The 23,331-nt window shown below is 55.5% G+C and overlaps 7 protein-coding genes across 7 annotated transcripts; 3 read left to right on the top strand and 4 right to left on the bottom strand.

Moving 5' to 3' along the window:
• Nucleotides 1-13: 13 nt before the first annotated feature.
• Nucleotides 14-2,345, bottom strand: IWZ02DRAFT_439258 (MFS transporter-like protein). Its single transcript, XM_066766765.1, has 2 exons — nucleotides 689-2,345; nucleotides 14-631 (listed from the first exon to the last, which is right to left on the bottom strand). Exons 1-2 carry the CDS (start codon nucleotides 2,126-2,128, stop codon nucleotides 284-286), a joined length of 1,788 nt encoding a protein of 595 aa, XP_066627054.1. The 5' UTR covers nucleotides 2,129-2,345; the 3' UTR covers nucleotides 14-283.
• Nucleotides 2,346-3,682: 1,337 nt separating this feature from the next.
• Nucleotides 3,683-4,410, bottom strand: IWZ02DRAFT_13963 (40S ribosomal eS30 domain-containing protein). Its single transcript, XM_066761734.1, has 3 exons — nucleotides 4,339-4,410; nucleotides 4,160-4,255; nucleotides 3,683-4,024 (listed from the first exon to the last, which is right to left on the bottom strand). The coding sequence occupies exons 2-3, from the start codon at nucleotides 4,217-4,219 to the stop codon at nucleotides 3,812-3,814; spliced, it is 273 nt and encodes a 90-aa protein (XP_066627053.1). The 5' UTR covers nucleotides 4,220-4,255; nucleotides 4,339-4,410; the 3' UTR covers nucleotides 3,683-3,811.
• Nucleotides 4,411-4,579: 169 nt separating this feature from the next.
• Nucleotides 4,580-6,060, top strand: IWZ02DRAFT_439253 (pyridoxamine 5'-phosphate oxidase-domain-containing protein). Its single transcript, XM_066766764.1, has one exon. It carries the CDS (start codon nucleotides 4,916-4,918, stop codon nucleotides 5,726-5,728), a length of 813 nt encoding a protein of 270 aa, XP_066627052.1. The 5' UTR covers nucleotides 4,580-4,915; the 3' UTR covers nucleotides 5,729-6,060.
• A 1,429-nt stretch (nucleotides 6,061-7,489) lies between these two features.
• Nucleotides 7,490-11,718, bottom strand: IWZ02DRAFT_486572 (uncharacterized protein; the record flags this gene model as incomplete). Its single annotated transcript, XM_066769276.1, has 5 exons — nucleotides 7,490-7,728; nucleotides 7,812-8,093; nucleotides 8,160-10,240; nucleotides 10,292-11,035; nucleotides 11,087-11,718. The coding sequence occupies 5 exons, from the start codon at nucleotides 11,716-11,718 to the stop codon at nucleotides 7,490-7,492; spliced, it is 3,978 nt and encodes a 1,325-aa protein (XP_066627051.1).
• Nucleotides 11,719-13,453: 1,735 nt separating this feature from the next.
• IWZ02DRAFT_13831 (uncharacterized protein) lies at nucleotides 13,454-14,689 on the top strand. The gene has a single exon (XM_066761718.1). It carries the CDS (start codon nucleotides 13,686-13,688, stop codon nucleotides 14,379-14,381), a length of 696 nt encoding a protein of 231 aa, XP_066627050.1. The 5' UTR covers nucleotides 13,454-13,685; the 3' UTR covers nucleotides 14,382-14,689.
• A 3,045-nt stretch (nucleotides 14,690-17,734) lies between these two features.
• Nucleotides 17,735-19,181, bottom strand: IWZ02DRAFT_429128 (uncharacterized protein; the record flags this gene model as incomplete). Its single annotated transcript, XM_066765965.1, has 2 exons — nucleotides 17,735-17,863; nucleotides 17,925-19,181. 2 exons carry the CDS (start codon nucleotides 19,179-19,181, stop codon nucleotides 17,735-17,737), a joined length of 1,386 nt encoding a protein of 461 aa, XP_066627049.1.
• A 1,103-nt stretch (nucleotides 19,182-20,284) lies between these two features.
• Nucleotides 20,285-21,674, top strand: IWZ02DRAFT_439240 (uncharacterized protein). The gene has a single exon (XM_066766763.1). It carries the CDS (start codon nucleotides 20,763-20,765, stop codon nucleotides 21,219-21,221), a length of 459 nt encoding a protein of 152 aa, XP_066627048.1. The 5' UTR covers nucleotides 20,285-20,762; the 3' UTR covers nucleotides 21,222-21,674.
• Nucleotides 21,675-23,331: the final 1,657 nt, after the last annotated feature.

Below are 23,331 nucleotides of genomic sequence, written 5' to 3'. Positions count from 1 at the left end.
CAACTCCATTGGCTTGAAAGTTGGCTTTTAATAGCAAAACCTTTATTACAGTTCTAGATATATCGACATCTCAACAAGGTATGTACTGCCGTCTTGTACCTAGACTCGAAAGCCAATGCCCATTTCTTATGCAACCGCTTCCACAATGCTGATATCCAAACAGAGAGCCTTCTTCGCTGGCCGTCTATTCATCGCTGTAGAAAAAGAAGCGCCTTGCTAGACAGAGTTTGCAATCAAAACAAGGAATCGCAATGGCAAGAGAGGAAGAAAATCAGAATCCGCGTTACCTGCGCCTGGACTGTAGCAATCCGCTCCGCTCGTTCGTCTTTGATGCATCATCTTCAGCCTCGTCGTCTGCCTCATCGTCGTAATCTTCTTCGCCTTCTTCCTCGTCCCAGTCGTCGGCTTCGAGGCTCGCGCCGCGAATGCCGAGACTGAGCAGGAATCCGATGAAGGCCACGCCCCCAAAAACACCAAAAGCCATGGCTTCGCCCTTGGGTTGGATGCGGGTGGCTGCAGAGAAGAGACTGCCAGAGATAAAGGGCCCGACCGCACGACCAGCTGCGGAGAGGGTTTGGGCAAGACCGTTGAGCGTTCCGAGGACAGAATGATTGGGTGCCGAGTTGGTAATCTACCGTTCAGTCAGCGATTGTTCGGTATTCAAGCGATGCGGAGCTCAGAGACATACCAAAAGGAGGGCAGAAGTCAGTCCACCGACGGCGGCGATGGTCTTGATTATGAGCACAAAGCCCAACTCAATCCACATGACAGCCTTGCCTCGTCCAAGGCCAAGACTCCCATCGCCATTCTTGTAGCCCACCCACGGCATGAGGACAAACGCCACCACGAATGCTGCCATGCTAACCCGGTATGTGACCTTGTTCCCGATCTTTTCTCGCAGCTTCCCATATATGCCAACCTGAAAGATGATGGTAAATACACCAGCGAACGACAGAGACACTCCGATTTCGGTCGGGCTCAGACTGCGACCAGTCGGCGGAGGCGCTTGAGCAAATATCGGGTACAGAGAGTTGTAGGCAATGTTTGCGAATTGGAAGATGAGGAACGTTAGGAGGAGCAGAATAGTGTCCCGATTAAGAACCTCGCGCTGAGTGAGCTTGGTGAGCTGCTCCCCCGAAGACACGTTGGGGAGGACCGCGGGTATAGAGCTGTCGGTATCGGACACCTCCTCTTCAGCATCCTCTTCTTCGGGTGACGCAGCACCATTGGCTTGGCGGTCTTTGCCAAAGATGCGACGCAGGTATGGCGGGCTTCGACTTGAGCTGGCAAACTGCCAAATCCAAACAAACAGGTTCTGTATCCTCTTTCCGAGCGGCGGCAGGCCTCTCGCTTCTTCCAGACTCTCGTCCAGAAAGAGCATTGTAAGGACCATGTCTATTAACAGAATCGCCGTAGAGAACAGATTGGGCGCCAGATACGGGTACGGATTCGTGTGCCCCTTCTTGAATGGGTTAGTCTTGAAGACCATGACGCCGCCCACAATGGGCCCAGTGATGGCGCCCAAGCCATATACAACGGGCAGATAGGTAAAGGCACGCGACTGATTACTCTTGTCGGTGATTTCGCCCAAGCACGTCGAGACGACACCCTGATTGCCATTGACAAGACCCAAGCATATCTGCACGATGATGGCCTGCCACAGCGTCTTGCAGAAACCAAAGGCCACGAAACACGCCGCCGAGAACAGCGTGCCCATCAATATCACAGGCTTGCGCCCTATGTGATCCGACAGCCAACCCCAGAAGAAGTTTGTGGCGAACTGGGCCAGCGCAAAGGACGACGCTATCAGCCCGACGTAGAGACCGACCTTCTCTTCCGTGACTTCTGGGAATGTGGTAGCCATCTCCGGGAGATATGGGCTTATGGAATTGAAGGCCGTCTGCTCGGCCAACGAGATGACGGCGAGCACGGCGAGCTGCTTGACAGGCAGCGGCGAGACGCGATGCGCGCCGGATTCGGTCGATTCATCGCTCCTGAAACCCGAGGGCGACGAGGGAGAAGGAGGGGCGCCGCGGGACGAAGGAGGTCTAATCGTCGGAAAAGTCTGATAGTGCAGGGTCGAGGATTTTCGAGCTGCTCCCAGGCTGGGCCTGGTCAATCGCTTCATGGTGGGGAAAAGTGGAAAGGATGTGAGCGGGACGGAGAGTGCAGGCGCAACGGCGGCCGGGATGCGCAAGGTTGCCGTCGCTCTTGGACAGCTGCTGGAGTCCTACGACAAGCAGGCATATGCACTGGGAGATATACGGAGAGAGAGAGAGGTTGGGAAGAAAAAAGAATCAGTCGTGCTCCGTAGTCGGTGGTCACGCCCGAGCGGTTGTTTTTCCTGTCCAGACTACGTCAGATGGGCGCGCCTGGGCCGGCGTCAGCACTAAAATTCCATCCGGGCTTACCCTGTTTCTACTCTCCCCCCAACCACGTCCCGGCTCCCAGGTCTTTGCTCCATCAGCATTTTGTGTAATTGCACTTGTGATTTGAAAGACGTGCCAATTTTTCTACCAGGACGAGGACAGCTTTCAATTATAAGCGGCATGATTCAAATCATCATCCAAACGCCCCTGACAACCCCGCCGGAAAGTCATTCTCGAAGATAAAAAGGACACATGCAAGGACTTTGGTGAAAGTCTTTCCATTTTGGAGCCAAGAAGCTGACAGTAAATTGCAGTGCTTATTATCTGATCGGCTGCCCTAGGCGCCGCCAATAGGAGTGGTGGTGAGCTCATCCCGTAGGTAGTCGATTTCCTTGTCTAGTCATGCACGACACAAGCATCTCCAAGGAATGTAAGCTATTCCTGTTCAGAGTCATGCCGTTTGGCGCAGGCATGACTGTTTGAATGTCATGAGCGCATGGTCATGATTCAAGCAACATGACGCCAAAGCAAGGAGTCGAGCATGGCTGGAGAGTACTCGTCAGAAGACGGACGAGAAGGAGACCCACGCAGCCAAAAAGTGTGGGGAAGCTGTAGTCTCGCAAGCTGTTCAATATTTTGAACGATCTGCTTTCACCGCAGAGCTGTCTAAATGGCATTCCGACTGCCGCCATCGCAACTGAATAGCGGCATAAAGCGCGCGCGAGAGTACAAAGGAATCTTGGTCGTGGCGGAGGTTGTGCAAGACTTGGCATCTGTGTCTGGAAATGCCGCATGTCTGTTTCTTGAAATTAGGACAAACCCACGGCTACTTCAAACCATAGCCGGTACAGTATGAGGACGACATGACGCCCTTGTTTCCGAGATCGGCTTGACGGTTGAACTGGCCGTTTTCCATTCGCGCTCACGCGTTTGCAGATCTTGTGTAGCGAGTAATCCGGGGAATATCTATCATCGCAGCACTGGGCCCATTTCAACCATCTGATACTGCTGGAAGCGCGTTGGGATTTGGGTCTGCTCGGGATAGTGCTCGCTCTTGCATCTTTCGACTTCACGGCAGGACAGCAGTATCAAAAATGAGGCACACAACGAGCGTTTCATTGCAGGCTGTGCTTTGTCTGAAAAGCCCACGCGCAAAACCATAAGTCCACACAGTGCGCCTTCCATATGCCCCCTTCATCCCAGAGAAAAAATCCGGGAAATCCTCGTCAAAAGGTCCTCAAACGGGAATCTTGGCGCCTCCCATTCTCCGAAGGACGAGCATGCCGGTGGTTCCTTCTGATCCAGAGTTATATTCGCATTCCGTTGCTGAGTCGTGCAGGAAGAGGGAAACCAGTTGAGAATTTGATCGAGTGACATTCGTAAACCCGCTTTGATCCGCCACCTTTTTCAGAACGTTCCTCCTTTTCCCAGAAGTCGCTCCGTCATCTTCGATCCAGGTGGGTTGGTTTGTTTACGAGGTCGGGTTGGGGTTCATCTGCAGCGTGTGAGCGGGGAGCATCAGGAGGCCTTCGATGATAAGGGTTGCTCACCCTCCTCTTGCCACCGGTCATGGTGACGTTGACGAAGCGGCGGGTGTACAATATTCTCTTCTTCGCGCGGCCCTTGGGGGTCTTCTTCTTCTCCTGGGGCTCAACCTGTACCGCGTCGCTGTCAGCATCGTGTTTTTCGGGCTTTCATCGCCCCGCCATCACGTCTGTCGACGCTCGGTCTCCTATCTGCCGTCTCTTTGTTCGATCTTCCGGATTTCGGGTTTCGAAGGGCTTTCGTACCTTGGGAGTCTGCGACTTGACCTTACCGGCACGCGCGAGGGAACCGTGAACCTTACCCATGTTGGCGGTTGGGTGTTAACGACAAAGGTGTTTTGACTGAGTGGGGAAAGAGTTAGCGGTCGGTTTCGGCACAGAGCGTCTAGATAGCTCGAAGTGGGCGTCGGCGAGGGTTTTTATACATGGCGACCGAGAGTCTGGTCCGAACCGCAATGATGGACTGATGGCGGGGTTCACTTACAGATTGGTGGTGTCGTCGGTGATGAGTCGTTGGCGGGCGGCGAGGGCAAATTGGAGATGTGGGAGTCACGCCGGGCGGCTCGCTTGTCCGGAAAAACAGCGGCGCCAGTCCTAATTGGGTTCCTCGCCCAACCGCCTCAACCATGGCACCATAGCTGTTGCACCTTTACAATCAAGTTCAAAGGAAAAAATTGCAACATTTTGAAAGATTCCCCAGCCATACCAATCGTTGCCACAGATTGCAATTCAATCCGCTCCATCGGTCCCAAGGATGGTTGTCCTCAGTCTCATGCAGAGGGACGCAACATGCCAAGCACGTGCACAGACTGATTGATTCGGCTCCGGTTATCAATCTAAGCTCCGTTATCGCCAGCCACCATCAGCTGCCATCTTTCGACCATCCTCTAGACCACGACATTTATTGATTCTCTTCGCCAGCCTCTCTATTATTTTCCCGAACGCGGTGGCTCAAGCCCTTCTCTATTCTCCTCTTCCGAGCAACTTGCACGACATCTCATCATGCATATTCTCGCGTCTCTGGCAGCGGTTTCGCTCGCAACTGTCCCCGCGGCATCATCTCTCCTCCCGCCGCCTCTGCCCATCTTCTCCAATACCAACGATGAAGCCAGCGCCAACTACCGCATCCCCACGGTCCACGAGTCGGCCGTCATGGCACGACGCATCCTGCACCTGACGCCCATTGGAACACTGGCAACAATTTTCCCCTCGAACAGCAGCAGCAGCAGCTCCTCCAACGACGAGGACGACAACTACCAAGCCGCCGAGAACCGGCCGCACGACGTGGGCAACACGCCCATCGGGCTACCCGACTACATCGCCGACTGCGAGCACAGCACGGGCAACCCAACACTGCTGGCCATCACGATAGCGACGACGTTCAAGAACGCGGCGGCGGGGTCCAACGTCAGTCTGTCGCTGGCGTGGACGCCGCCCGACGCGCACAAGCGCTCCTACTCGCCCGCCAGCCTGCCGCGCTTCTCGCTGCAGGGCTACTTCGAGGACTACACCCCCGCCGAGGTCGTGCAGCACGCCGTGCCCGCCTGCTTCGCGAAGGCGCATCCGGACTCGGTGAGCTGGTATCCCGGTAACCCCATCCACACGAGCAAGTGGTCGCGTCTGGTCGTCACTGAGGTGTACTGGATTGGCGGCTTCGGCGATCGCGCGTACATTGGCTGGATTCCAGTCGAGGAGTGGAGGAACGTGACTAGGGCCGAGGTCAGGGATTGCGTGCTGCCTGGCGAGGAAAACAGGAGGAGCTCGTGGAGAGACTGGCTCGGGTTGGGCCCGAATGAGGAGGACTTGGAGTTGTAGAGAAGTGCTTGTGGATTCTGCGGATGCGGAAATGTGGGGGGGGGAAGACCTCCACCGGAGCAAATGGATACGACATTACGAGTGATGGATCAGCGAGTGTAGTAGCATGGGGCATTTTGGAGCGGCATTCAATCCTTCGCCATGCCGTTTGGTCTTTTGTCTTACTGGAGTTGGCGGACAACCTGGTCAATCGCATCCATCTATTTTGTGAAGACTCAATCCTATGCGCTCCCTCCTGCTGTTGTGATTTGCGGCAAACAAAAATTGTTTACGCATCACTTGCCCACTGAGTACCGTAGTCTAGGCAGTCCCTATCTACGACTGAATCTTTGCTTCTCCCAAGTGACTATGCAACGCCGGCCTCCATCATGCTGCTGTAATTATCTATTTACGCGGAAAAGGTGACTTGCCAAGGGAGGACATGGACGCAGCAAAAAACTAGCACAACAGGTCCCACTGTGCACTCGACATCCAACTAGGCACCCACCCACAGCAACAAGTTCCCCTCAATACCGCTTCCCAACCCAATAGCTTCAATCGCGAAAAAAGAAGCACATAGCGAGGCATGTCCAATAGCAGATTGCATTTCCAATTGACCTCGGTCTACTAGCATTACCTCCACCCACCTGCCCATCCTCCTGTCCATCCATCCATCCATCCATCCACTCGTCAAGTTTCCCGCGCGTCCGTTCGGTTACCTTTTTGCTACTGGGACGTGAGTATCTCTTACAAGCCCACTCTCTGCCAACTCGCCTGTCTGATACACGAAGGGGAAACATGAGAAAGCGAGCGCAGCGCTGTGAGAAGAGAGGTGGAAAGGGGAGTATCAGGAGAGTGTCAGAAGGACAAACAGGCGCAGGCGGAAAGCCTCAAGGCTCGCAGAGAGAGGCAGCACAGCGCATGACTGCTCTCTAATCGCTTTCTCTTCCCAGCCTTAAAGACGCAAAGACGCTGCAGTCTGTTTTCCAAATGAGGTCCAAAAGAAGGAGGAGAAGGGAAAGGAGAGGGCATTCGACGAAACTTTGGACAAGAAGCAAAGGAAGAATGGAAGACGCAAGGACATAACGGGCAACTCTGCTGTAGGAGCACGCAAACGCTAAGCAAAACCCATCACTAACCACCAACACCGTCAGACTCTCGAGAAAACGACTCTTCGAATGCCGCCTGTAGTCAACCTTCCTCCGTACCACCCACTCCACTCTAGTTCAGCCAAGTGCTGCTAAACATGCCGATTTGCCTCGTAAAAAAGCAAATTTGTGTCTTGTTTTGGGGATCCACCGCATTACTAGCCAATTACTTTAAGGGGTAAAGAGCGAAAAGCAAGCAAGGGGGTAAACAAACAAAAGCCGCAATCGGAGTAAAGTGAAAGGAAGCACTGAAGCAAAAAACTAGACCTGCAGGAAAAGAGCCGCCGCCGCGATGCAACGAAAAGGGGAGAGCAAAGGGGAAAAGCGTGAGAACTCCGAGTCGGAGGTAGAACGCAGGTGGGTTCATAGACATGATGGGGATAAGCATGCTTTGCGATCCAAGTGAATGCAGAGCAGAGAAAACCCAATTTCATGCCACCCAACCCGGCTGGGTACCCTACGCTAAAGTTGTCAACTCTGTTTTTTCCAACACTGTATTTGCCAACACTGGGTTCAAGCGTCGATTCCAACGTCCGATGGGGCCTGGAACAGGTTCGCAATGGGGTGTATCGTGGATCGGCGTGGTGTCGCAATTGTCAAATTATAGTCCTTCGAATGCCTCGTCGAAAACTGCTCACACATTCAACGTCTCGGAAATCTCCTTCCTTCGCTCTTCGTCATCGATGAGGAAGCCCTTGGCGTCGAAAATGTCTTCGAGCGTGTCAACCACCTTTCGGAAGCTGGAAGCCGCGCCCTTGGTCTGCGTGAAGCGCACAAGCGAAAGCTGCGCGCGACGGCCGTGCTCCAGCACAGCAAAGAGCTCTGCAGCAAATGCCACGGGCTTGATTCTCAGGTCTGACGTTGAAGGAATGTCTAGTTAGTGTTATTCAAGGCCTTTCAGCTTGCAAGTAGGAGTGGGGAAGGCAAAGGGCAAACTCTCAAGGCAATCAACTTACGGTTGTCCTTGTCAACGCGCGCCTGAACGACATTGGTAGCGCGGTCGAACACAATGTCCCGAATACCATATTTGCGCCAGTCACGCAAAAGGCGGACAATCTCCTGCCTGACGCGGCCGCGACCGACTTGGAAGCAAAGAACTTTGCTTGCAGGCTTAATGTGGAGGAAGCGGGCCAGCCAGTTCTGGCCCTCGTAGCGAGGAGCACCCATATTGCTGGGATCGACTTCGGCAGGATAGCTGAGACCGCTGGGCACAAGGGAGGACGCGCTAAATTCGGCACCTTTACGAAACCCACGGCATTAGCAAAAAAGTACTTCACCATCTTTTGTGAGATTGAGAAACTTACTGAGCTCCAGCTTTTGATCCTTCTTCTCCTGCACCTTTTTGCCAAAAAATCCAGCCAGGAAAAAGGGCTTCTTTGGCTCCTTCCTGTCGTGACGCATCGGGAACTCGGTGTAGTTGCTCAGGACGCTCTCGCTTGGCTTGGTGCCGATCCTGGGACTGGCTCTCTTCCTCTGAACTCGATCCTCACGATCGTCCAAGTCGCGAAATTGCGGTGGAATGTGGCTTCCAGTGGTATCGTCTGCATAAATTGGCTGCTGCTCCTGCACATCTTTCTCCTTGTCACTTGTGCGGCGACGGAACCAACTGCGCTTCTTCGTCGCCTGTTGCGCTTTGGCTCCATTGGTAGACAACGGGGTGTAGCTTTGGACGGGGGTGGAACATTCGGGAACATCAATCGACTCTCGCGCGTGCAGAATGGCATCGTCGAATCTGCTTGCCTTGTTACGAAGCTGTGGAAGTGGCGTTGGGGTGGTAGGCAAAGCCAGATTAGGAATAACGTTGTAAGCCCGCGTGGGGGTTGGGGTTGCAGACTGAGCGATGCTGCCATTGCTCGCCTTCTTACGGATGTTGAGCGGAGCAGGCGCCGGGGAACTGGCATCAACGACCCGAATGGTTTGCTCATTCTCACCGTAGTACCTGCGAGGTGCAGAGACTGGTGCAGTGGCTGACCTATTTCCTCCGCGCTGCCAGTTTGGTGTAAGGTTTTCAGGACAAGGCGAACGATCTTCCTCGGAAATAATCGGCAGGTGCCGGTTGTCAGGAGAGTCTGGTTGAGGTGCTGAAACAGAGCGCTGATCGCCTTGAGCAGACGCGGCAGCGCGCTTCTGGGGTCCAAGGAGCAGATCGAGGGAGTGCAAGACATGATTCCAGCGGTCGGCATTCAGGTCGCCATTCTCGAGCGCATGAAGGTGACGCGCAACACGCTCGCGAGTCTCCACGAGTTGGCCATTCAGAACGCTGTTGGGCGACTCTTGCGTCGCGTCCGACGGAAGTGGAGGCAACGGGCGGTGCGCTTCAGTCTGCTTGAGACTTGGACCGTCCACAGCATAAGCAGAGGCTCCAGAGCCACGGCACGAGACGGTCGATGGGGGTGTCTCATATTCAGCAGGCGTACACCTATCATTGGTAGTCGAGCTGCGAACGCTAGAGCTGACGGAAGTACGGTTGAACGCCTCATCCAGCGCCTTCTCAAGTTCAACACTAGCCTTGCGGACCTCGCCCTCGATGTGGTGAGTCGGCGTTTCCGATCTCTTTATCTTCAGACGGGGCTTGGCTGATTTCAACACAGAACCAGTGAATGTGGCCGGGGGACTTCTGTGGTCAGGGGTAATGGGTGTCGCAGCTGCAGATGGAGCCAGATCTCGCTCGTGCTGCTCCTTGGAAGCACTCTGAGATTTTGGCTGATCAGGAGAGGACTGAGCGGCACCAACGCCAGACGTGAGACAGCTTACTGTGGAACTCTTGCGGAGATGGGCAAAGCTCACTCCGCGCTTGTGCGAGGAGGACGGTCTCACAACTATAGGCGGTGAACTCGCCCAAGCCGTGCTGCTGTTCCTAGAGGACCTCGACGAAGACTTTCTGTGCGCCGACGGCACGGCTGATACCCTTCTTGAGCTACGGGATCCGACGCTAGAAAGACCAGAGCTACGGACACCAGTCTTTTTCAATGTCTCAACACGAAGAGAGCTGGTCTGGCCGAGACCGCTGCGCGCCAAGCTCATAGACTTGCGGTTGGGATGACGGCTTCCGTTCGATCCACCGCGATGAATAGTAACATTCATGTATGTTGTCTTGTTGGCCAGTGAAGGTTCCCGGGAGGCCCTGAAGGGGTCATAGCTGCCCTCAGAGGGAGTCGGCTCTTGAAAGCTCTGGGTCGCCTGCAAGTGCTCATCATTAAGGATGGAGAATTGCGACTTGTTGCGCTGGTGCCGGGGAGCCTCCCGCTGTGGCCGTGAGAAGGATGGCTGGTTGTGATGGTAGTCGCTGGCGGAGTGACCAAGACTCTGCTCCCCAGGCCAACACTCCAGCTGCTGTTCTCTGTACTTGAGAAGGGCATTGTAGAAATACTTTTCGTGGTTGATTCTGAAACATTGTTAGCTCAAGTTGCAGCTCCAACACGACATGTAAACTTACTCTGAGTTCAGAATTCTCCGCAAAATGGTGTCCTCCGAGTGACTATGCCACAACGTCCGCATGTTCCGCAGGACCTCGCGGTCAACCTCTTGCAGACACAGCGGTTTCCAGTTGCTGAGCTGGGGGCGGAATTCGACCAATGCTTCTAGATTGTTCCTGAGCGGGTCGGGCTCCCAGTTCTTCGGGCGCTGCTGCAAGAAGGGATGCTTCCAGATGCCCTCGATATTGATGCGCTTGTTGGGATCAGGCACCAGTATCTTACTGATCAAGTCCATCGCATTGTGGCTCAAGCCTTCAGGCATGACATACTTGGCTTGGGCAATGAGCTTGAAGAGATGAGTCAGGTCTTGGTTCTCGTTGTAGTTGAATGGTGGAGTTCCCGTGAGCATCACGTAGAGAATAACGCCACAGCTCCAGACATCGGCCTGTCCTCCGTCGTACTGCTTGAAGCGGATAACCTCTGGAGCTGCGTAGTGGGGGCTGCCACACGGGGTACTCAGCCATGAGCCTGAAGGCTGAAGGGCAGCCATGCCAAAGTCCACCAGCTTGATGTCCATGGTGTGGGCATCAACGAGGATGTTCTCAGGCTTGAGGTCACGGTGGTGGATATGCAGACGGTGACAGTACAGCAAAGCGGCGATGATCTGACGGAAGATGTACACCACTTCCATCTCATCCAGTCCAGTGTGTTCGTCAATGTAAGCGAAAAGTTCGCCACCTTCGACATACTCCATGATGAGGTACCTAGACAGAGGGTTAGTGCACTGGCTCGGAAAAGTGATACAAGACACTCACAGCTCGCTCCGGTTCTCCCAGACATCGTACAGCTTGACAATGTTGGGATGGTCCAGAAGCTTCATGATGACAATCTCACGCTCGAGACCAAAGGGCATCAGCTTGCACTGGGCATTGAGTTTAGGGTCCGTCTCTGCACTCTTGTACAGGTTGAGCAGGCTCTGCGCCTTGACCTTTTCGGCCGTCTTTTTCGAGATGATTTTGGCAGCGCCCAACTGGCCTGTGATGCTGTGGCGGACAATCCTGACACGCGAGCATCCTCCCTCTCCAATTGTCTTGCCCAGTTGCCAAGGACCAATGTGCGTCTTGCGTTTCCTGCTGGAGGTGGTGGCGTTGGAACCTGTGGAGATGGTCGAGTCACGCTTGCTAGAGGTGCGCTCTTCCTCGGCGACTCTGACCAAATTTTTATTCTCGGCAACCGGACGGTTGCTACGGACGGTGAAGGTATTGCCATTTGCTACGATGCTCGCATTGTGAGGGACGGGTTGGTTCTTGGGAGAAGCAGAAGGCCGGTATGTTTTGTGATTGACTTGGTGGGGCGGCGTGGCAGTATTTACCCTCGAGCCGGCATCAGCAAGCGGGCGTCGGGTCCTTGAGTGTTGACCTGGAGCGACCCTGCCCGGGAGGTCCATTATTCGTGCAGCCGTTTGGTCCACACGCGACCAATGTTTTAAGAAAATGGGAGGAAAAGTTGTTGACCGCGCGGATGTACAAGAGGGGGTTGTACCAAGACCGACAGGGTCGGCTCAACTGAAACGAGATACACGAAGAGAAGTGCCGGAGAGGTGCGATGGCGATGGCGCAGGCGGTGGAAGGTGGGAAGGTGGGCGGTGGCCTCAGGACCTGTAGCGAAGCTGGACAGACATGAAATGGCTGGCCTGAGGAGCGGTTGGGCGAGGTAAAGGTCAAATTGGGAGATGGACTGTTGCGAACCAAGGACGGCTCGGCAAACAAACCAAGACCTGGCAAGGAGACGGCGGGATGGGTCCAAGGAGGGAGGTAGAGAGATTGAATGGTGTTGGGTCGATGACGATGGGGGAAACTGGACGGGAGACCACCCAGGGAAGTCTGTCTTGTCTGTCTGGTCCTGTTCAGATCGGGTTGTTGCAAAAAGGGCAGGTCCGCGTTGTGCCTTCCGCCGTCCTGAACCGCACAACCAGAACCAACCTCAGGTATTGAAGGTACCGTACTAACGCGACGACCAGGACCTTTTCGCAAGCAAACCAAGACTACGGAAGCCTGCCAAGTCAAGACGAAGAATGGGCTCGCTTGATGGGCATGTTTGTATACGGCCAAAGGCCCCGCGGGTTGCCAGGCGCCGAGGAATGCTGTCGGCATCGCGGCTCTTTAGCCTCTGGCCAGGTCCCAATGGCAATGCGTCCACTCCCGGCCGGCCATGAAGAAAATGCCATGAATTCCAGCCCACGTACCTGCGGCATCGACCGGGCTACGTCCACCACACTACGTCATGAGGCCATGGGCCGGTTATGTTGGTTGTTCGAGCGTCCATCGCGGACGGTGGGGCGAGCAGGCACGGTTGCTGCGACGACGCGTCGAAGGCAGAGACCTCATACAAATACAGGTGCAAACGACGACCATCACGACGTTGGGCGTGGTGTTGAGGTTTGAGTACAGCTAGGTGGCCTAAAGGCAGCAGTAGCGCCGGGCGCGGGCTTGCGCCATGCGCGCCGATCCGAGCATCCGGCGATCTTGTGGGTGCAGGATCTACAAAACACAAGGAACTAGACCTCATACACAAAACACCACTCCAGCTGCACCTCATCAACACCACGCGACCCGTCTCAAACCTATGTCGCTCGCAGATGCCCCTTCTGTTTCGTCTCCCTCTTCGTGTCTCGCCCCTCGCCCGGAAATAGCTCCCCTGGCCCATTCCTTGGCGTCTTACCCTCCTACATTGTCACCACTCGACTTACTTCGCTGCCCCTGGTCAAGACTCAATCTCATCGCCTCACACATGCCATTTCTGGTCATTTCCCTTGTCCTGGTCGGCTGACTCTGTGCCAATTGCTCACTCCCAGCCGACAACTGCCAAGGATGACCCTTCTGCTTCGCTCTCGTACTGCTCACTCACCCTCGCGGCCATCACCACATGCCTCGCTCGTCGCGTATCAATCGTCGCCATTGGCTACGCCTGCGCTCCAACAGGCAAACGCTCCGCGACACCGTGGCGCCCAACTCTAAACACCCCGCAAAATACCATGATCCTTCGGGAAATGTCTGTCTTGGGCTCTCGATCCGGGGGCCAGGACAGCTCCCATGCAGGCCGGCAATTGGGCCCTCGCTCGCCGCGGCTCTTTCCTTCTCATCACCGTACGTACCGTATCCGTCAGCAATTGGGCTCCGCATCACGCAATCAAATCAACACTGTCTTTGATGCGCCTGTGGCACAAAGGCGCGCCGCCACGAAACAAACCAGGGTCGGCGGTCCCGGCAATCAAGGCGTTCCGCCGCCATGGCCGTCCGCCCACTTGCCCATTTCTTCCCATTCTTCTGCCCGCCTTGACGCAGGTCACCCGCCACCCGGGTAGTGGCTGTGGGAGCTGGCAATATCCACCCATGCTGCCCGCCTGGCGCCTGCATGAATGGAAGGCGAGCAAGCAAGCAAGCATATCGCGGCGGCCTGGGCCTGGGCCTGGATCCGACAAAGGACACGGACAGTGATGACGGCAAATACCATCATCATCATCATCCCCATCCTCATGCCCGGACGTTTGCATGCCAGCAGAACATCACAAGACCATTGCCTGACCAGCAAAGGACGGTCCAAAAAATAAACGCGCGAAACAAGGGAAGAAGGAAAAGGAAACTCTGGGCATGGACCGAAAGGGGGAGAAACATACGAAGGACGAGCAAATACCAAGCTCAAACAATGCCTGTCCTCCACTCTCTCTCTCTTTCGCTCTCGCGCTCTCTCTTTCTCAGTCATCACGTTGGTCTCTGTCTGTCTCCCGATCTCCCCGAGGCTGGCAGGGAGGCAGGCAAGCAGGCTCCGGCTCTTTTCCGCAACGGGAACGCGGTGCGTCTGCGATCCGGTTGCTTCGCACAAGACCCAAACCAAACCAGGTCACAACCAGCCCAGCCCAGCCCAGCCCGAGGCTACATGCAATTCATTCACACTCGGGGCAAAGGGACGAGGACGAGGGCGAGGCCCCATCCGTCCACCCATCCATCTATTCCTTTGCTTCCTAGCGCGCCTTGCCCTGGTACGTACCTACCCGTGTCAGGCGGACCATCTGCTGTGGGTCTTTTGAACGCAGATCCAGTAGATCAATAATGGAGACGTTCGATGGCGATAACGCTGATGGTGATAAATCGACATCATCGTCATTGGAAGGGCGGTCGGACTGACGGTAAGTATCCATCTACGGTAGGTAGCTGGTATTGTTGCTGTGTCCCTGTTCTGTTCCTGCTGCTTTGCCCTGCACTGTGTGTGCTTTGCTGCCCTGCCCTGCCCCTTCTATCCAACCCCTATTCACCCAGTCAGCCAGCCAGCCAGTTAAGGTAGTTGTCCCCTTGCGTCACCTCATGACGCATGTCCTAGATAGACGTGAGACCCCTTAGGTTCTCCTGGTCCATGATGAGCATGCAACTGGTGGTCACCCATCATCACTCAGGCAGACGCAAACACACATACACGGGTAAGACTGGACAGCGCGCTTCAAGTCCATTCCAGCAACAGCCGCAACAATGACGGCATGCATGCACTACCCTACCCGTTTCACACCCGGTTCGGCTCCTCTCCTGCTTTTTTGCTTTTTCCTCTTTTTGTCTCGCTCGCTCGCACGGCATCCATCCGGGCGCTTGCTCAAACACTGACCTGATTGCCGGAACGCTCACTCACTCACTCACTCACTTACTGGCTGGGTCGGTCGGTCGATCGGGTATGTACCCTATGTATCTAGATGGGTACATGGGGGCGTGGCTGCGCGAGCGACCCGGTCGCTGGGTGGATGCGTGGGTAAGTGGCTAAGTGGCTGACTTGCTTGGTGCATGCTTGCTTGCTTGCTTGCTTGGTGCATGCTTGCTTGCTTGCTTGCTTGCCTCACTACATTCATTGTAAGCTTCCTATCTACGTACGTACAGTAAGAACATACACGTAGCGAGGGAGTTGGCAGGCTGGCCTGCGATGTGTAAATCAGGAGCATAAAAGGAGGCCCGGCCGGCCCGGGAAGAGGGAAAGAAGTGGAGAGGAAAGTGGATGGAATGGAGGTGGAATAATAAATTGGGAAATCGATGTTGATTTTTCTCCTCCTCCTCCTCCTCCTCCTCCTCCTCCTCCCCCCCTGATGATGATGATATCTTTTTGCCTGAGAATCTGAGCTGCCTAATGTGGGTGAGCAATTGGGTACATATACACTTAAGCAGGCAGACGGATAATAACAGAAAAACCCAACTAACCCTTCCTTGCACGGCGTACGCAATCACCGCTATACACCTCTTCTACAGCGAGCGAGTGTGTCGCATCCATCATAGCAACACAGCGACAACGCAGCGGCGACCATCATCTCACATCGAACAGACAGACAGACACAATAGATGGACGGAAGGGCGAGAAGTGTAATCATGTTTTTACAAGTTTGTCTGCCGTCCGTCCGTCCGTCCGTCCGTGACCATACTACACGTAGCTACAATCCAGCCAGTCATTTACCACCCTCCAAACCATCATCCATCACAGACGCAGAAATTTCTTTCCGTCTCTTCACCTCCATCCTCCCTATTCATCAAGCAATCCACCACCATTCTTTCCAAACAATCCACTCGATATTCCCTTCTTGATCGATCAATTGATTGCTTTGAAGCGCTCTCTGCTCACTCTGAGCAGCCCATGTCTCTTTTCTCTTGCTCTCCCTTCTCTCCCTCTTCCGCGGCGATGTAGCGCTCTGACGTGTCGGCATTGTTTGTCGAGCGTAAAGGAGGGAGGAGGAGAAAGTAGGACGGACGGACAGACGAACAGACGGATGATACCGTGTCATGGTCGCCGAGATTTCCGATTCGCAGTCGCATTGTACATGCCCGACCGAGGCCATCGCTGCTCCGAGGAGCCAAGATAGCTGTCGAGGAGACAAAGGGGGGAGGGGGCGCCGCTGATGTACTCGGGTCGGAGAGGCTCGTTCGTCTTTGTCGTCTTCAAGGGCAAGAGGGGAAGGAGAGAAGAGAGGAGCGGAGAGGAGAGGAGATGAGACGCAGAGGAAAGAGGACGCGATGTGCGCCGAAGCGAGCGCGCGAGCAGTGGTGGTGAGAGATGAAGACGATATTGGTAGTAGTAGTAGTATGATGATGATGGTGGAGAGAGAAAGAAGCCAAGCTAAGCTGACTGCCTGCCTGCCTGCACTGCTACGCTCGCTGACTGACTGGCTGACCGACCCGACTTCCGTCCCCGTACGCAAGAGGTATCCTTAATGTTCCAACAATCACAACCAGACGACGACGACAAAGATCCCACCTCCATCCACACTCGGAGCCGAGAAGAGAGAAAAGGGCAGAATAAAAGGGGGCGGAAAAAGCCGAACAAAACAAAGAAGAGCAAAAGGAGAAATGAACCCGGAACAAGAAATCCAACCAACAAACAACAACGAAAGAAACGCGCGCTCTTTCCCTCCAATCAATCAATCCCATCTTTTCTTTCCCAGCGCCCAACACTGTTCCCTTTGTCCCAAATGCCTTAGGCCCCTGCAGCAATGGCACTAGTCGCAGCCAATCAATCGAAATCCATTCCAAGTCCATTCCCAATCCATGAATCATGAGAAAAATAAGAAGCGGAGAAAACTATATCCAGAGTGGTAAAGTTATTTATGCAGAAGGATTAAAAAAAAAAAAAAAAAAAAAAAAAAAAAGGACCAGGGTGGCGGAGGCAGGCAGGGGGCGTTCGAGAGTCAATCGCTGCGACAGTTGCGAAAGGCTAGCTCTGATAAGCTGGAACAATGTCGACAGCGAAGAGGTTAGAGAGTAAGAAGAGAGGCCAGGTAGGTGAGTAAGGTAGCCAACAAGGTAAAATGGATATAGAAAGAAGAAAGGAAAATATGATCAAAGAAATACCCAAGCCGGGTCTACGGAACGCAGTCAGCCCCGGCCGGCAGTGAAGCAAGACTGACGACTGACTGGCTGTCCGTAACCCGGAAGGAGGAAATATACCAAAAGAACCAAAAAATTTGACGTGACAAGAACAAGCAATAGTCGCCGTAACCCCTTCCCGCTTTCGTTCCCGACGTGTGTATGTGTGTGTGTATATGTGTTGTCCCACCACCCCTTCCACCCAAGTTTGTTCCCTCTTGACGCCGGAATTCATAGCACAGGTTGTTTGTGGCATATATCGATACAAGAATGCGGAAACGACAGATCGTACACGGTTTGGTGTTTTAGGTTGGATAGGCTGGATGACGGTGAAAGATGATAAATGTCGGAATAGAAAAATGATGATGTGATGATGAGGATGATGAGACTTTCCGAATCGCCGTTTACATGCGTTTGACAGATCGTGATGATGAATAAAAGAGAAAAAAGAGTTGGGTGGATGGAAAGGAAAAAAATCGGCCGGGTATCATGCGAATGTCGAACAGCATAGGTCGAGATTCTCGAGTCCCGCGCGCTTTTTTTTTTTTTTTTTGTGCTCAGCTCTCACATCTCTCTTTAGTGTCCGAGCTTGTGTTCGCTGGCTTCGCTACCCACTTTGCTGGTGGGTGAGACGGAGTCGCCGGCCTTGTCAGCCTCGCCGGCGGCTGCCGCAGCCTTGCCGCATCCCTTGACGAGAATGTGCCGCTGGAGTAGTAAAGTCAGCACAAGAAAAGATCAGATCAAAGGGCGCGCGCATTGGTCTTACCTTGAGCGCATCCTTGCGCGAGAAACTCTTGTCGCAGTGTCCGCATGGGAAAGGCTTCACTGCCAAGTGAATGCGTTTGTGCCGCTTGAGATCGTGATTTCGGTTGAAGCTCTGTGGACATTGATCGCACTTGAAGGGGCGATCATTCGGCGGCGCTTGATGCGTGGGAGGCTGGCCATACATGTGTCCCATGCCTGCGGGGTGCCCGCTGCTCGGAAATCCAGGCATCATGCCGTGGGGCATGCCACCGCCGACCAGCGCAAGCTGTCCATTCGGGTTGTTCACGTTGGAGAGAACAGGTCCGTGGATGGGATAGTTGCTGTACGGTCTTTGGTACGGCAGCGGCGAGTGCGACGGTCCTGACTGCATCGAGGGGATCTGTGCCGACGTGTGAGCTGGCGACATCCTCTGCATCTGGCCGCCGGCACTCAGAGGGCTAGGCTGCGAAGGCGAAGGCCCGGTCGAGTAAGGGAAGCTGCTCTGCTGAGGCGTCGTAGAGTGCTGCGAGTGGTAGTTGTAAGTGGGGGTTGGAGGGAGCCTGTTGGGGAATGGCTCGTTGGAGTGAATTGGAGATTGATGCGAAGTGGACGAGGTGACTGGCGTTTGCGCGTTGAGCATGTGCGGCATGGTGTTCTGTTGCCCCGACATGGTGGGCAGAGTGGATGGAGCAGACATGGATCCTGACGAGGGAAAAGGTGGGAGGCTGAGCTCGTATGGGGGCGGAGGCAAGCCTGCTAAGCCTCGGGTCAGTTGATCATTTCCGAAAGCGAAGTTTCTTTCAGTCTTTGTTCTCGACGTACCTCGTGGGGTGGCGTATGACTGTGACGTGGAAGAAGCCTGAGGCTGGAAGCCATAAGGCGTTGTTCCTTGCGGCGGTGGCGACCATACGTATCCATTAGGATTGTAAGAAGACATGTTTTGCGATGAATGGGCGTTGGAGCTCATGCCGTCCTGCAAGTTGCTGGGAGGAGTCAGAAGGTTTCCAATGGCACCGATCGCGGGCGAGGACTGCGAGTTGGTGACGGAGGAAAAGGCAGGAAATTTCTGATGCTGATTTTGATGTTGACTTTGATGATGGTGGTGGTGGTGTTGCTGCTGCTGCTGCTGCTGCTGTTGTTGTTGTTGTTGTTGTTGTTGTTGCTGCTGAGCGTTGGAAAGAGGCGGAGGAGGCAGTTCGAAATTGGGAAGAGACGAAGCGTTAGGCCGGCGAGCAGTAAAGCTCGTTGGTGCACCCATAGAATCCGGCCCAGGATGCATATGGGTCGGAAGAGCGACTGCGGCAGCCACGTTGGAGGTTTTGGCAAATCCCTGGCCTGCCGGCCTGTCGTTCGAGGCGAGAGAGGAAGAGGGGAACGGGAAGAGAGCGGCAGCAGGCGAGTGTAAATGTGGTGGATGTGGTGGTGGATGTGGTTGTGATGATGGGCGCGCACCCGACCAAGACTGACCACTTTGTGTTCTTGAGTAATCCAGAAGGGGCTAGAGATGGAGAGTGGTGTAAAGAGAGTGAAGATGTCGAGGCACGACGAGGTTAAAGAGCGCGCTTCGCTCAAATTGGATGACGGTGACTGTAGCGGAGCGAGGACTGGAGCTGGTGAAGTTTACCAGATGTATCCCTGTGGGGAGTAGCACCGATCGTCTGCAGTCCAATCCCAAAGGGCTTCCAGAAAGTCTCGGAGGGTGCAAGAGGGCGCGGACGGGAGGCGAGGCGGGCTGGAGCACAATAGGCAATGGGCTTCAGGCGAGAGTGGCACCGGTGCTCCTTGGGGCAACAAGACGAACCCGGATTCTCGGTTGCGCAGACGCAGTGCGACGAGAGGGCGTGGTACCGAGGGCCGCAAGATCTGGTATGCTCGAGGCTTGGTGGTGGTGGAGGAGGAGGAGGAGGAGCCGAGGGCGTGGGCGGGCTTGCTTGGCTGGGGGAGGGGGGGAGGGGGTGGTGGATGCGACGGTGGAGCCCCCGTTTAGATTTGGAGAATGGTGGAGATGTTTTCTTGGGCGGTGGGGGGAGGAGCTCGGGGAGTGTATATGTAGAGTCCGGGGGAGCTTGGAATATGGGTTCGCGTGGCTTCTGGATAGGCTAGGGGGGGGGGCCCTGGGGCCAGTCAGGCGTCACGACGCTGGGGGGGGGGGGGGGGGGGGGGTGGTGGGAGCTGTCTGTCTGTAGGGTTGGTTCCGTCCGTGCTCGTAATCTGGATCGTCTGGTAGAGTAGAGGCCCAGAGCATCTACTCCAGGCTAAGAGAGTGTGGTCGCGACTTGGTTGGGGCTGGCGGCAGAAGCAAGCAAGCAAGCAGGCAGGCAAGCAAGCAAGCAAGCAAGCAAGCAAAAGGCAGCGCGGCGGGAGTGAGATTAAGGGCTAGCAGCGCCAGATCGCGCCTTTTCCTTCACGGTGCCGCCGACAAGGAAGCATGGGACAAGACAAGGCTGGGATGCCCAGCTGCACGTCCCCAAGAATCCAGCGATGCATGGTGCCCTCCTGGACCCTGCACTGCAAGTGAGCCACAACCCCAGACCATGCATGCTGCCCTCGTCCTTGTGCTTGTCCATGTCCTTGTTGTGCTGCTGGGCCCGGTGACCGGTGGCCCATGGCGTCAACTGGAGTCGCTGTCGTTGAGGAGAACATGCGGCTCTTCTCCTATCACTCTCGCATCTTTCTTTTCTCATCTTCGCTGCCCTCCCCTGAGTAATCCATTACCAATCCCTCGCGCGCCGCATTCCAGCCTCTGGACAGCGGCCTAGCCGAATACGATCAGCTCAATAAATTCGGTTCTCCGCTCGGTCCTTCAAGAGGCCTGGTGACTTAGACTGCCTGAGACCAGAGTGCGAGAAAAGAGAGAGAGATGTGTGCTGCTATTCTCGGGCCATGGAGCACTCTGGCCACATGTTTGACGCCGGGCCTGGCCTTGGCCCCGTCGCGGAGCTTGCCGCCGTGTCTGTCTACCTGCCTGTCTGTCCGTCAGTCTGTTTGCCTGTCTGTCTGTCTGTCTGTCTGTCTGTCTGTCTGTCTGTCTGTCTGTCTGTCTGTCTGTCTATCCGTCCGTCCGTCATCAGTGTCGCGCGGCAAGACCACAGCATACCTAAGATTAAGGACGGCAGGGCAGACGACGGGCTGCACACGTCGGGGCTGCGGCGCCGCGTGCGGATGTTTTCCAGAGGGCTGGTTCCATGGCGAACCACAGTTGCGACTTTTGGTGGACAGTGGACAGGTCGTCGCTCTTGATCGGCGCGCCGACGCGCATCCATCCCAGAGCCAGTGCGGCGGTTTGGTTTCGTGCGCGACGCCTCCAGCTCCACCATGATCAGTGAAGGCGTACCGGCATGGCGTTTCAACGTAGGACAATCGTTGTGAAGACCCAAGGGCGAGAGCCGCATCGAGTGCTGAGGGTTGCACACCTTTCGGCCGTCACACGCTCACACCCCCGGGTCCCAAAGACCAATGATGTGCCCCTGTAAGCGAGAGGGATGAGAAGAGGTTGTGATAAAACGGCACATTCCATCCATCCATGGGTGTGAGTAGCTGTCACGCTGCACCGGCGCCGGGGCTAGGTGGTGCTCGAGCCGTGGAATCGCCAAAGGGCCGAGCGTGTGGAGAGAGCGAGAGAGCGAGAGAGCGAGAGAGAGATGGGGAGAGAGATGGAGAGAGAGGTTGGTTGGTGGGATCCCTGGACGGGAGGCCGAGACCAGCTAAGGTACCATAGCCTAGCACACGCAGACCCGCGCTCCTGGGCTCTTGAGGGCCATTTGATGCTGCCACTTCCCCGCGCTCCAGCTTGACGAGAGCGCACACACACACGCCCGCACGCACGCACGCACACACACACACACACACACACACACACACACACACACACACACACATACATACATAGATGGCGGCCACGCGACACCGCTGCTGTGGGCACTTTAGACTTCACCACCTTATACTCTCTCTCCCCTCGCCCCCTCGGCCTCGCATCGCATCGCATCACATCGCCCACCCCCGCCGCGCAGTGCAGTGCATCACTACTGCCTTCATTTCGGCTTTGGGCCTAAACCAGGCACCTCTGGCCGCTTCCAGCCTGTCCACCTACCTTAGCAAGGGGCCGTATGTCATCTGCTTGGCCGTGGTTCGCTCGCCGGGATTCGCCAGCGTCAAAACATTCAGGATCGCAAGCCTGCCGCTAGCGTCGGTGCGTCACCACATGCATTGCACGGCAGCCCGTCTTCCTTCTGAATCCTCTCTGGAAGCTTTCTGATTTGAGCTTGTCTGCCCGCCGCAGGGTGCAGGGGCTCTCGACCAGTGGGATCGCTCGCCAGGATCGCCAAACCGGCTTTCCGACCGCGAATTGCTGATGCTGATGCTGCTGCTGCTGCTGCTGCTGCTGCTGCTGCTGCTGCTGTCACGGCCTGTCAACTTCAGCTCCGCGCCACTCCCTGCCCCTCTGCAATGGCTGCAACGGCGACGAAGGCGAGAGTGAAGCCTTTTGATGCGCTGCGCACTGCTCAATTGTGCAATCCTCCACCACGCGACATGATGGCCGTGACGGTCGATCTAGCACCGGGGGAGCCTGAACGAGAGCCAACCGTGGGCTCGCGCAACACCAACCCAACACCAACCCAACACCACCACCACCACCATCATCACATTGCTGCTGATCACCTTCCCCCCACGCATCCTCCTCCCATTGCTTGTTTACTGGGGCGCACGCGTCCATCATTGCCTTCGTCGTCACCCAGCTGGGAGGTCCTCGCTCACACTGCCCGCCCTTGAGCTGGGGCTGCCCTCGACCCGCTGCGGTTGGCTTACGCCTCCCTTTTGCCAATCTCTACCGCTACCATTTGCTCCTGCTGCTGGGTCCGGAAGGCTGCCATGCTGACGACTGTGACTGCTGGCGCCAGAATGCATGCGCTCCTGGGTCCCATCACTGCACCCGGGTGCCCGCGCGCCCGATCGATTTGGCTGCCCTGTCTCAACGTCTCAAACAGAGCCCTATGTATGTACCGCACCGGGTCAACGGCTGCTCGGGTGCTGCATGGTTGAAATGAAGCCCGTGGTGACGCAAGAAGAATAAAAGAATCGACCCCCATTCCGTCTATCTTTAGCCGCTGCTCTTGGGCTCGCTTGCGCCGTGCTGTCGACGAGAGATGATGGTGTTGGACGTTGCCGGCGAAGCATGACCGTCATTCTCGCCGTGCAGCAGTCTGGGAGAAAAGAAACGACCAAAGCAACATCCCCCCTCCCGCCGGGCACCTCGCTTCCTCGCCAATAATCCTCCTCGCCGAGCTCGCGAATTACGGCCGCGACTGGACAGCATCACCGGGCCAAGGCCATACCGCGCGTCAGCATCCCAGAGCGGTGTGAACAGCAGACGAGCAAGGCATGCCAGTTTCGCATTTAGCCGCACCCCAAATCAAGCTGAAACTCTTTTT

Source organism: Phyllosticta citriasiana, assembly GCF_038021145.1.
Source record: "Phyllosticta citriasiana strain CBS 120426 chromosome Unknown IWZ02scaffold_1, whole genome shotgun sequence".
Classification (NCBI taxonomy): domain Eukaryota; kingdom Fungi; phylum Ascomycota; class Dothideomycetes; order Botryosphaeriales; family Phyllostictaceae; genus Phyllosticta; species Phyllosticta citriasiana.
The sequence above is the reverse complement of the archived record's forward strand: the minus strand, read 5'-3'. Positions and strand labels throughout refer to the sequence as shown.

What these genes read in the sequence shown, in the direction of transcription:
- IWZ02DRAFT_439258 (XM_066766765.1), bottom strand. Translation starts at nt 2,128, where the DNA reads ATGAAGCGATTGACCAGGCCCAGCCTGGGAGCAGCTCGAAAATCCTCG. An exon ending in TGACTTCTGCCCTCCTTTTG is followed by an intron (nt 632 to 688) that starts GTATGTCTCTGA and finishes ACTGAACGGTAG; the next exon opens with ATTACCAACTCGGCACCCAA.
- IWZ02DRAFT_13963 (XM_066761734.1), bottom strand. Translation starts at nt 4,219, where the DNA reads ATGGGTAAGGTTCACGGTTCCCTCGCGCGTGCCGGTAAGGTCAAGTCG. An exon ending in TCAAGTCGCAGACTCCCAAG is followed by an intron (nt 4,025 to 4,159) that starts GTACGAAAGCCC and finishes GACGCGGTACAG; the next exon opens with GTTGAGCCCCAGGAGAAGAA.
- IWZ02DRAFT_439253 (XM_066766764.1), top strand. Translation starts at nt 4,916, where the DNA reads ATGCATATTCTCGCGTCTCTGGCAGCGGTTTCGCTCGCAACTGTCCCC.
- IWZ02DRAFT_13831 (XM_066761718.1), top strand. Translation starts at nt 13,686, where the DNA reads ATGAATGGAAGGCGAGCAAGCAAGCAAGCATATCGCGGCGGCCTGGGC.
- IWZ02DRAFT_439240 (XM_066766763.1), top strand. Translation starts at nt 20,763, where the DNA reads ATGTGTGCTGCTATTCTCGGGCCATGGAGCACTCTGGCCACATGTTTG.